The sequence below is a fragment of the Phoenix dactylifera genome, chromosome 5 (assembly GCF_051530095.1).
Source record: "Phoenix dactylifera cultivar Ajwa chromosome 5, Ajwa_hap1_PhDact_Kaust_v1.1, whole genome shotgun sequence".
Lineage (NCBI taxonomy): Eukaryota > Viridiplantae > Streptophyta > Magnoliopsida > Arecales > Arecaceae > Phoenix > Phoenix dactylifera.
This window is the reverse complement of record NC_143194.1, coordinates 22,551,393-22,561,868: the sequence shown is the minus strand read 5'-3', so window position 1 is coordinate 22,561,868 and position 10,476 is coordinate 22,551,393. Positions and strand designations below refer to the sequence as shown.

The 10,476-nt window shown below is 46.3% G+C and overlaps 1 protein-coding gene across 1 annotated transcript; it reads right to left on the bottom strand.

The window, feature by feature from the left end:
- Window positions 1-523: 523 nt before the first annotated feature.
- Window positions 524-2,139, bottom strand: LOC103717976 (uncharacterized). Its single transcript, XM_008806572.6, has one exon. The coding sequence runs from the start codon at window positions 1,979-1,981 to the stop codon at window positions 863-865; it is 1,119 nt and encodes a 372-aa protein (XP_008804794.4). The 5' UTR covers window positions 1,982-2,139; the 3' UTR covers window positions 524-862.
- Between the last annotated feature and the right edge of the window lie 8,337 nt (window positions 2,140-10,476).

Here is a 10,476-nt window from a genome sequence, read left to right as displayed (position 1 = left end):
ATACCATGAATACAATTTCACAGACATTTACAGCTTGTTACGAAGGTTCTGAATTGGAAGAATCGCCATTATGAGGTGCAGAGATAACTGCTATAAGAGAATTATCCAACAACAAAAATGCCACAACTAAAACAAAAAAAAAAAGAGAAAGAATTATAACTTAATTTGTGGAATCAAACAACAAGGTTTTGCCATTCAAAACATACAAACTTTCCCTCCATTTCACATTCTTATGCACAGAATTCAGTTGCTTGTGTACAGATTTAGAAAACATTCACAATGAAAACAAAAAATAATTCAAAACTTCAGTATTCAAGGCTAGGATAATTTTGAAGGGGAAAACATTTTATTTGTTTGCAAGTGAACTGAAGCAGGTAAATTGATTTATTTTTGTGGCCTAGATTGGAACTGTTCTTGTTTGGTCATCTGTATAGAAATAAAATGTGGCATACATGCTAAAAGAACATCTAAGCCTCCAAAATTATGTCCATCAAGTAATTAACTATAATCAAGAAGATTAGCATACAGGGAAGGCCGTCAGGTACTCTTTCATCCATTCATATCATATAAGCACAAAAGGTATGTCTATAAGCTGGTTCATATGAAAACACCACTCATTCATTCAACAAACTGCTATAAGAAATTGAGAAGTTCGGGTTTCAACCAAGAGAATACTTTATACAGCATCCGACACAGGCAATATTTCTCTTTTACCTTTCCAGTCTGTACATAATTGTATCAACAGAGACAGGCAGCTCCCATCTTGCCGAGAACACACCATATTATCAAAATTCTATATCGCAGGAACTTGAGAGGATATCGTTGTAGCATAAACTAGCAGAAGAGAAAACTGTGTTCCATGTCACAATGGAAGTACTGCACTCTGGCCTCGTCCATGTCTCGTCAACAAGAACCTCCCACTGCTGCTAGATAGAGACCCTTCCATTTCCTGAGGATCCTTCTGCTGAGCAGCTCCCTTTGAAGCATGCCCCTGCTTTCCCCTGTTCTTAGGAGTGCTTTCTTCTTCCAAGTCAGGATCTTTCCTCTCCTCGCCGGGTCCTTCCTGTGGATCTCTCTTGAGAAGGAGAACACCAAGGGAGGATGAGCCCATGGAGACCGACCGGCAAACCTGCTGCAACCCGTCTTCCCCCAGATCACTCGGCGCCCGAAGCTGAGAACTTGGTGGCGGAGAAGAAGGTGCTGCTATTGGGTCGATTGCACCTCCAGTTTCCGCGATTCCACGCTCTGTTTCCACTTCGGGTCCCCCACGATCAGCCTCCTGTGGCCGGACGGCCATCTGGGAATCCTCCTCGAGAGCAGAGGAGCCTGTATTGGGTTCCACCGGATCGCTGGCGGCGGCGTGGGGCAGGGCGACGATAGGGGCGCGGCAGAGGGGGCAGTTGAGGTGGGATCGGAGCCAGGTATCGATGCAAGGGAGGTGAAAGGCGTGGCCGCACTTGGGGAGGAGGCGGAGGAGCTCGCCCTCGCGAAAGTCAGCGAGGCAGACGGGGCAGCCGTCGTCGGCGGCGCCGAGGAGGCCGTCGCCGGGCTTGTAGGCCCAGGCGGCGATGGACTGGATGGTGGGCTCGTCAAGGCCGACGGTGCGGACGTACCACACGTGGTGGACGTCGGCCGGCTCTCCCATCACGAAGAGGTCATCCTCGCCGCCACCGCCGGCGGCGGCTGCGGCGGCGGCGAGGCGGCGGCGGCGGCCGCGGAAGCGAAGGAGGGCGTAGAAGACGGCGAGGAGGATGAAGGAGGCGGCGACGAGGGCGGCGGCGGCGATGAGGAGGTTTGGGAGGAGGGTGGAGCCGTGGTGGAACTGGATGGTGGTGGCGTCGGGGGTGGAGTTGAAGGGGAGAGAAGAGTAAGTAGGAGGAGGAGAGCACATGCTGTAGAATTGACATGGTTCGTCGCAATTGGTGATGCAAAGCGTGGCGTTGGGCACCGGAAAGAGGATCCGAGGGTGGTGGAGAGCCATGGGAGAAGAAGAACAAGGAGGAGGAGGAGGAGGAGAAGAAGGGAAAACTTCACTCTTTCCCCTCCACCTCTCTTTGGGTTTGCTTTCATTAATTCTCTGGGAGAGAGGAGTCAATGAGTTAGGAGAGTGAGGTTGACGGGGGAGCGGAAGGTGACGGCAATTAGAAAAGAGTGAGGTTTCTTCGGGCGATAGGTGGGGGAAAGGCTCAGGTGGATCAGCTGTTTTGTCGCAGCAGGCATTTTCAGAATGGGAGAGGGTTGTATCTTTCGCGAGAAAGAAGGATTTTCCTTCCTTCGAGAGTATCCGCCGTTGGTCTCCATCCGCGCAAATCTCAAAACTGTCCGCAGTCCATCATTCATCCTCCTGCACAGATCTCAGTGCGACCAGTGGATGATCCAGCGGTGGATTCGAGCGAAAGGAGGGGAATCATCTTTTCGTGCGAAAGATAGAACCCGTTGCCGCTAGAATGGACCAGGTCTCCGGTATGACCCTCATGTAAGCAAGCAGGCTGCCGCTGGAAATTAGAAGCCAGGGTAGGTGGTAGTCATCAGTCACGGATAAGAACGAAGCACAAAAGGCAAAGAAAAAATACAGCAAAATAATTACGCTTTTGTTGAATATTTTTCTTCTCTTTTTTTTTGGATGAATTAGTTGTTTAGCTTTCATATTGGGCTTTCTACTTAGACCAGTATCAACTTAGACTACGAGTCAATTGTCTAATCGAAAGGTTATGTATAAGCTATGTAACTTTTCTATATGAAATTTATGGATTATACAATCTCATTTGGCCATGGAATAGATATGAATGTAACATAACAAAATGTTATTTAGACACATAATGTTGCTATCTTGCAAATAATTTTATTATGGTCAAGGCAAGATATTCACTGTCCCAGAGATTAACCTTATTTTCATGGATAGGGTTGAAGTAAGTTTAACTCATGGGTTTGCAAAAGTTATTTCCTTCTTTCTAATTAATTTACTTTGCTTCTTATGCCCCTCTCTCTTTATTTTTTTTATTTCTTTTGCTTGCATTTCTCACCATTCCAACATGATAGCAATCATTGCAATTATATGAAATTTTGATTTATTGCTTGTATATTGGTGGAATATTGAGAAATAGGAATTCCTATCCCATCTATTGCTTTGCAACCAAATAGGACCTAAGTATCCTGGAAAAAAAATATTATATGTATAATATGGAAGCTTTCAAAACTCGAGTCTTCCGTAGTTACACTTTTAAACTTAATTTCGGGTTGGTAGATGAGCAAGTGTAGTGTTCTTTTTTCAGTTGCTGCAACCAGAAGCAGCCACGGTACTTGTCAAAGTATCATGCATAAATTATAGTTGGAAGATTTGAGATTGCGACAAGGAGCAGAGTAACCAGGGGCGGCCTAATGCATTTGGGGGCCTCGGGCGAACTCACTAAATGAGGCCTTTTTTAAAATAATAATAATAATAATAAATTTTTAATAAGTATAAAATACTTTAAAAAATTATTTAAAAATAATCCGTCTAGCTTTTTGAGATGCAAAATTACTAATCAAACTTTTGTACTCAAGATTCATTAAAATATTATTTTCAATCGATAATATAGCTGCTCCTTTTTGAGATTGAATGAGTTTTTCGATTTTTCTTTTTTTTTTAAGTTTTTCATATCCACATTCATATTTTCTATTAGACATTTGAATATAAAAATTATATTAGTAAACAAAACAATTAAGATAATTACTACAAACAAATTAAAATATAAAAGAGAAAAAATAGAAGAGAAAAATTGTAACAAAATTATAAAAATTGCAATAAAATTAGAAAAATTAAACACTGGATGTTGAAAATATAATCAAACAACAAAAGGGGGTTAGAAGGATCACACCATATGTTGTGCACTTGTGCTACAGTGACTAGGCCCACTACCCAGTAAGGCAGTAACCCACTGACTCACTGAGTCACTGTCAGTGTCACAGACTGACAGTCTCTCAGTGATACGGACGGGAGGGAGGGCTGAGGGTGAGGGGACGGCCGGGCCTCTACTGCTTCACGGGACAACGAGAGCCGGGGCCGGCGAGGGAGGCGAGGAGGTCACGCCGTCTGCCGTGCCGTCACGGGATCACGGGCTCACGGCCTCACGCCTCACAGGAGCCGGGGCCGGGGGCGGGCGAGGAGCGGAGGAGGTCACGGCTCACGGACTGACGGCCTGACGGCTGACGGTGTCACAGGCGGGGTCCGGGGACTGGGAGGCGCTCAGGCGGAGGAGACGACCTCGCCGGCTCGCTGGATTGAGCCGGACGGGCCGACGGGCGACGGGGTCACGGCCTCACGAGAGCCGGGGGCCCGAGAGGCGGGAGGGAGGCAAGGAGCCGAGGAGCCGAGGAGCCTGGATGGCTGGATGCCGGGGAGGCAGGGACGGTCGCGGCCTCGCGGGATGCCGGGGCCCGAGGAGGCGGGGAGGCGGACTGGCGGAGGCGCGGCCACGCGGGGGGAGGCGAGGAGGAGACGAGTAGACGACCCAGGCGGCAGCCGGCAGGCAGTCACACGGTCACACCTTCACGGAACAGTCGAACAGAGTTACAGAGTAGAAGAGGTTTGAGGAAATAGGAATGAGGAGCAGAGGAGGAGGAAGCAGAGCTGCAGAAGTAGCCAGAGGATGCGGATGAGGAGGAAGTAGAGCTGCAGGATGAGGCGACCCGCGTCTTGTCGAGGTAGCCGTTGGCTCCTGCCATCCTGCGGGCTGTGGCTAGCTAGCTAGTAGAACCTATATTTCGTGAGCTGGGAGGGTAGAGGCGTAGAGCGTAGGATGCCGTCGCGGGGCCTTCTCCCGAGCCGGGGCCTTGGGCGACCGCCTAGGTCGCCTAAGGCTTGGGCCGCCCCTGAGAGTAACAAGGAATGGATTAAGCTTTGTATACGCTGTTTCGATTAGCTCAAATAATCATTGTGATGTAGCTTGGTTATTCATTTAATTTATTTGGCTATCATCTTGTCCCTATTCTGCTTCCTAAGTGGCTGCATAGAAAGGGGAAGTGTGGGTTATGCATGATATACATTATCCCATCCATTAATTCTCTATTAATTTAATTTTTTTTTGTCAACTGATTAGTTAGCAAACCATGTATCAAAATCTCATGCCCTTTAAATTGTGTTCATTTGCATGTATTGCCAAAATCTCAGAGTTCCTTTTTTTTTTTTTTTGATGCAAACTCCGAGTTCCAATTTGTACCTTCATTTTGCGCATCATCCAAAGTCACTTGTGCTTGTAATTAATACAGCAAGTTATGATATGTAGAAATTTTTTGAAGCTTAGATACATGGTAGCCTTACTACGTACACTACAAAAAAATTGGAAATTGCTGATGCTTTTTATTGTCTATACCAATGCTTATAAGCATCATTAGTTTTATTAGCGATGCTTTATAAAGATCGCAAAAGCATCGGCAATATAAGTGTTAAAAAAAAAATTGCCGACACATGAAGAAAGTGCTGCTAACTGCCGATGCTTATAAGCGTCGTTAATTGGCAATGTTTATTAGCATTGCCCTCTGCCGACGCTTTTATGCGTCAGCTAATAGCAATGTGGTGGGACATGGCCTCTGACGACGCTTATAAGCGTCGTCTTAGGTCCCAGGCTTCTGACGACGCTTATAAGTGTCGTCTTAGGTTAGTGTTTAGGCGGAGTTTAGTAGAAGTTAGGGTTAAAATTGAGTTAGTGCATAGGATTCTGACGATGTTTTTAAGCATCGTCTGGCTTTCTTCTGACGACGCTTATAAGCGTCGTCTTAAACTAGTCTAACGTCCGACGACACTTATAAGTATCGTTATACTATTTGCTTTCGATGACGCTAATTAGCGTCGTCTTAGTTTAATTTTTGCCGACACTACTTAGAAGTGTCGGCAAATTTTAGCGTTGGAGCTAAAATTACCGACACTTATAAGTAGTGTCGGCAAATTTTAGCGTTGGAGCTAAAATTACCGACACTTCTACCTAGTGTCAGAATATATATGTCGGCATTCTTCCATTTTTCTATAGTGCTAGATCAGGAACCTTCCAAAACATCCAACCACTTGTCATTTACTACCATTAATTTGGCCGCTAACCACTTGTCATTTTGTATCTTAACTTTGGCCGCTCTATTGAAGCTCTTCTATATTTATTGTAATTTTTCTTTTTCTTTTTTTGAGAATTATGATGGGGATGCTACTATTAGAATTTAATTCTAGGAGCTGTCCCACATAAAGAGGGATGCCAACTGATAGAGATTAATCGAGAATTGACTACATCAACTTTTTCATAATATAACAAAACTTTATGAAATTCTTATATGAGAGTATGAAACCTGGTGCAAAGAAATTTCTCTTCGCCGTCGACATCCTACTAGAGAGGAACGAATCAGTGCCATTCACAGGGTTAGCGCAACACACGGGAAACTTTGGTGTATAGTTGCCAATCCATTTTTGAACGGAAACTTTTCGTTTTTCAGACTAAGTTTGGGCCTCAAAACATTTTGATTCCTTTAATTTGGTCGGCCGACGTAAATGTTTTGAGAAAGAAAGATGGGCAGGCCCATCAAATACAATCCACTGTCGAGCAAATTTATTGGTGGCTACTTCCACTTGCAAACCTCTCCATGTAGCCATTTCCAATGAGCGCAACGAGAAAAGCAAATAGCCTATAGCTAAATTGGGTTATTATTACGTGTTGTTACTAGAGTTGGAGCAAGCTAAATCCAGTATTTCTTTTCCCATAATCAACTATCTATCAGATTATAAGATGAATTACAAGGAAATTCGACTCTAACCTCCGTTTTTATGCATGATTTTTCTCATTCGGGTTGGACGCTACCATGGAACCGGCCGGCCTCCTTTCTTGATCTCTTTTGGTGCCGGCTGCAAAGTTCATAGGATGTGCCTCTTATCTTGCTGGTATCACATGCACCCCATATGCCAAATTCCTGTAACAGAATTGCATCAGCCCAATGTCGCCACCTTTATATGGTTTCCTCTACTAAGTTTTTTTTTTAAAAAAAAAGCTGTGTGTATATATATTATATATATATATATATATATCTCACACCCAAGACATTAATAATATGATCTATCACACCTCTCCTCGTCCGTATTTACAAAATCAATCTAGGTAAAGTTTTTTTTTTTTGATGGAAAGATAAAGTTAATTTTATTTGCAAGAAGATGACTTCGGTTTAGCTTCTTTTTTTTTTTTTTGGTGAAAACGGTATTTCCTATAACTCTAAGTTGAGTACATCCAGCCATATCAAAAGAAAGTAAAGAGTATAAGGTATAAGGAATATCTCCTACAGATGTCCATATAATCTCTCCGGAGTGCCGGACAACAAATGAGGCAACCCAGTCTGCTATGTTGTTCGCCTCCCAAAAAACATGTAAGGCTCGAAAGTTGCTCAGCTCCTGAGCCAATCTACAGGTATCACAGATAAAAGGATAACCATTACCATATCTGTCCACTCACCGAATACAGTCGATCACCACAGAGGAGTCTTTCTCAAGGCATATATCCTCAGCACCAAGTACCCACCTCGCATAGGATATCCTCTTCCAAGCTGCTCGCAGCTCCGCCCCAACTACAGTAAGTCCAGGCGTGTGGCGGCTACTAGCTACTATCATCTTACCAAGATGATCTCTGATCACAAAGCCAACTCCTCTTGACACCCCGTCCATTGACATACTGCCATCGAAGTTTACTTTGAGATGATCAAGGAGTGGGGATACCCAAAAAACAAGAGCAAATCTGGGCGCTGTGACAGCGGAAAGAGTATCCTGCCAGGTGTTCCTGGCCATCCCAGAAGAGAACCTAGCGGCAACTGTAGTGACCTCCCTCACATGGAGCATGGCTTTGTCCACCACCATCAGCGGGGGTAACCTCCTGCCCTCAAGCATGCCAGCATTTCTGTCCAACTAAATATAATAAGCCAAATATGCCCAACAGATCCCCGCCTCAATAATACTAGGCCTCCGCATGGAGACTCTCAGCCAATGAATCAAATCCTGTGCCCACTCGACTGAGTGAGGCAGCAAGAAAAGATGATCTGCTCCAAATCCCCCTAGCTCTGGGACACCGCAAAAGAACATGATCAATAGTCTCCTCGGTCTCCGTGCACTCCTCACAATACTGAGTGGTCATCCTCCTTCTATTTGTCGGACTGGCTCTTGGTCGTTAAGCAAACCCCTGCCACCTTCCAGATGAAGAGCGCAATACGCGGATGAATCCGCATTCTCCAAATCCATCCTCCTTCTATTTGTCGGACTGGCTCTCAGCTCATCAACATATGAATATCTCTGGCTCGCACCTGCGATCGCCCTGTCGGCACCCAAACTAGTCTGTATGGCCCCTCCCGGGCAAGAATTGGTAGGGCCAGGACCATCTCTGCCAACTGCTCCCTAAAAGCCTCCCTAATCAACTCCTCCCTTCAGCAGCCCCCCCAGGCTCCATCAAATCTCTGACCCTAAGACCGGCTAACCTCGACGTATCCACCGTAACGGGTAGCCTACCAATCGGCTGCTCCGTCACCTAGCAATCCTCCAGCACATCAATGGACCGACCATCACCAATGGTCCATCTGATCGTGGATAGCACCAACACTGCTCTAGCACAGATCTCTCTCCAAACCGGTGAGTGGCGACGACCAGCTCGGACCCCGGGCACTAGAGCACCATACTTGGCCCTCATTAGGGAGGACCACATGCCATCAGGCTCTAACATGAATCTAACGGCATACCGTACCGCTAAGACCTCCCGTCTCGCCACCAAAGACTATACCCCCAAATCTCCATACCTAGTCAGCTGACATACAACTTTCCACGCCATCAGATGGATGCCACCTCTACCTCCGTTCCTCCCCTAAATAAAGTTGCTGAAGATCTGCTCATGATTCCTCACTGTCACTACTGGGATGAGGGAGTTGGATAGTAAGTAGATAGGGATCGAAGAGAGAATTGACCGTACCAGAATAATTCTACCCATCATGGAGAGTGAATGTATCTGCCAGCCCTCCAACCTGTGCCTGATATTGAGCTCAAGAAAAGAGCAGTCCCTACTACGTAGACGCTGACTAGAGAGCGCCACTCCCAAGTACCTCAGCATGCCCTCCTACTCTCCCACCCCCAGGATCTTCAATATGGAAGTCTTCACAGCCGGTCTGGTCTTCTGGCTAAAACAAATAGCTGACTTAGATAAATTGACCCGTTGACCAGACATAGAACAGTAATCCCGAAGAGTCCTCCATATAACCTATGCAGCTTGCCTAGTCGCTCGGGCTAATAATAGACAGTCATCGACGAAGAGCAAATGAGAGATCGGTGTAGCATCCGGCACAGGCCTATAAACCTCCAAATCTTGGGTGATCACTGCATGCCGAAGGGCTCTAAAGAGTGTGTCTGCATAGATAATAAACAATAATGGAGAAAGGGGGCAGCCCTAACGCAATCCACCAGAGGACACGAAGTACCGGGATGGTGTCCCATTCACCAAGATGGCGAAGGAAGGGGCTCTGATATATAACCCATCTAATCAATGTCTCGTGAAAACCAAACCCCTACAGAGACTGCTGCACAAAATCCCATCTCATCCTGTCATAGGCTCTCTCCATATCAAGTTTGATCTCCATCAAACTCTTACTCGAAGCCCTGCCAAGATCAAACATGACCTTCTGAGCAATAAGAACATTATCTGTAATACTCCGCCCTCCCACAAAAGCTTCATGTTCCGGGCCGATAAGCCTCGAGAGAATGCCCCTCAGTCTAACTGCTAGTATCTTCATTGTCGCTTTGTACATGGTAGTGCACAGACTGATCGGACAAAAGTGACTAGGCTCGGAAGCATCTTGCCGCTTCGGTATTAGGGTGACTAAGGTCCTCTCCCAATTTGTAGATATTACGGCTATGCAGAAATACTGTTGTATGGCTGCCGTTACTTCCTATCCAACAATCATCTAGTACCTCCGAAAAACCATCCGACCCCGGCACCTTGTCCCCCTCGAGAAACCACATCACCTTCCAAATCTCCCTCTCCGATACCGGCCTGATCAGTGCTGCAGTATCCTCCTCCGCTACCCGTATCGATGGCGGCACAATGTCCTCTGAGATCCCACTACCTGTTTGCCCAAATCATCTGACCCTGAAAAAACCCTCCAACACCCTCTGAATCATATATGGGTCCTCCACTAACTGCCCACCCTCATCCCTGATAGCTTTGATCCTGTTCCGATGCCTAATGATCACTGCGGCCTGGTGGAAAAATCTAGTGTTCCGATTGCCCTCCTGGATCCACTGTACCCTCAATTTTTGTCTCCAAAAAATCTTCTGCTGTCTCAGGAGAGAGTCATGCAGTGCTAAAAGTAACCTAAGCTCCCCCGAGCGGGGCGTGCGCAGGCTCTGCCATGCGCAGGCCATGGCACTGGGCGCACGGCCGGGCAGAGCGGGGAGGTGTGCAGCGGAGCACACGCGAGTGGCCAAAGGCTGGCGCTGGC

Coding starts and splice junctions, on each gene's coding strand:
- LOC103717976 (XM_008806572.6), bottom strand. CDS start 1,981: ATGGCTCTCCACCACCCTCGGATCCTCTTTCCGGTGCCCAACGCCACG.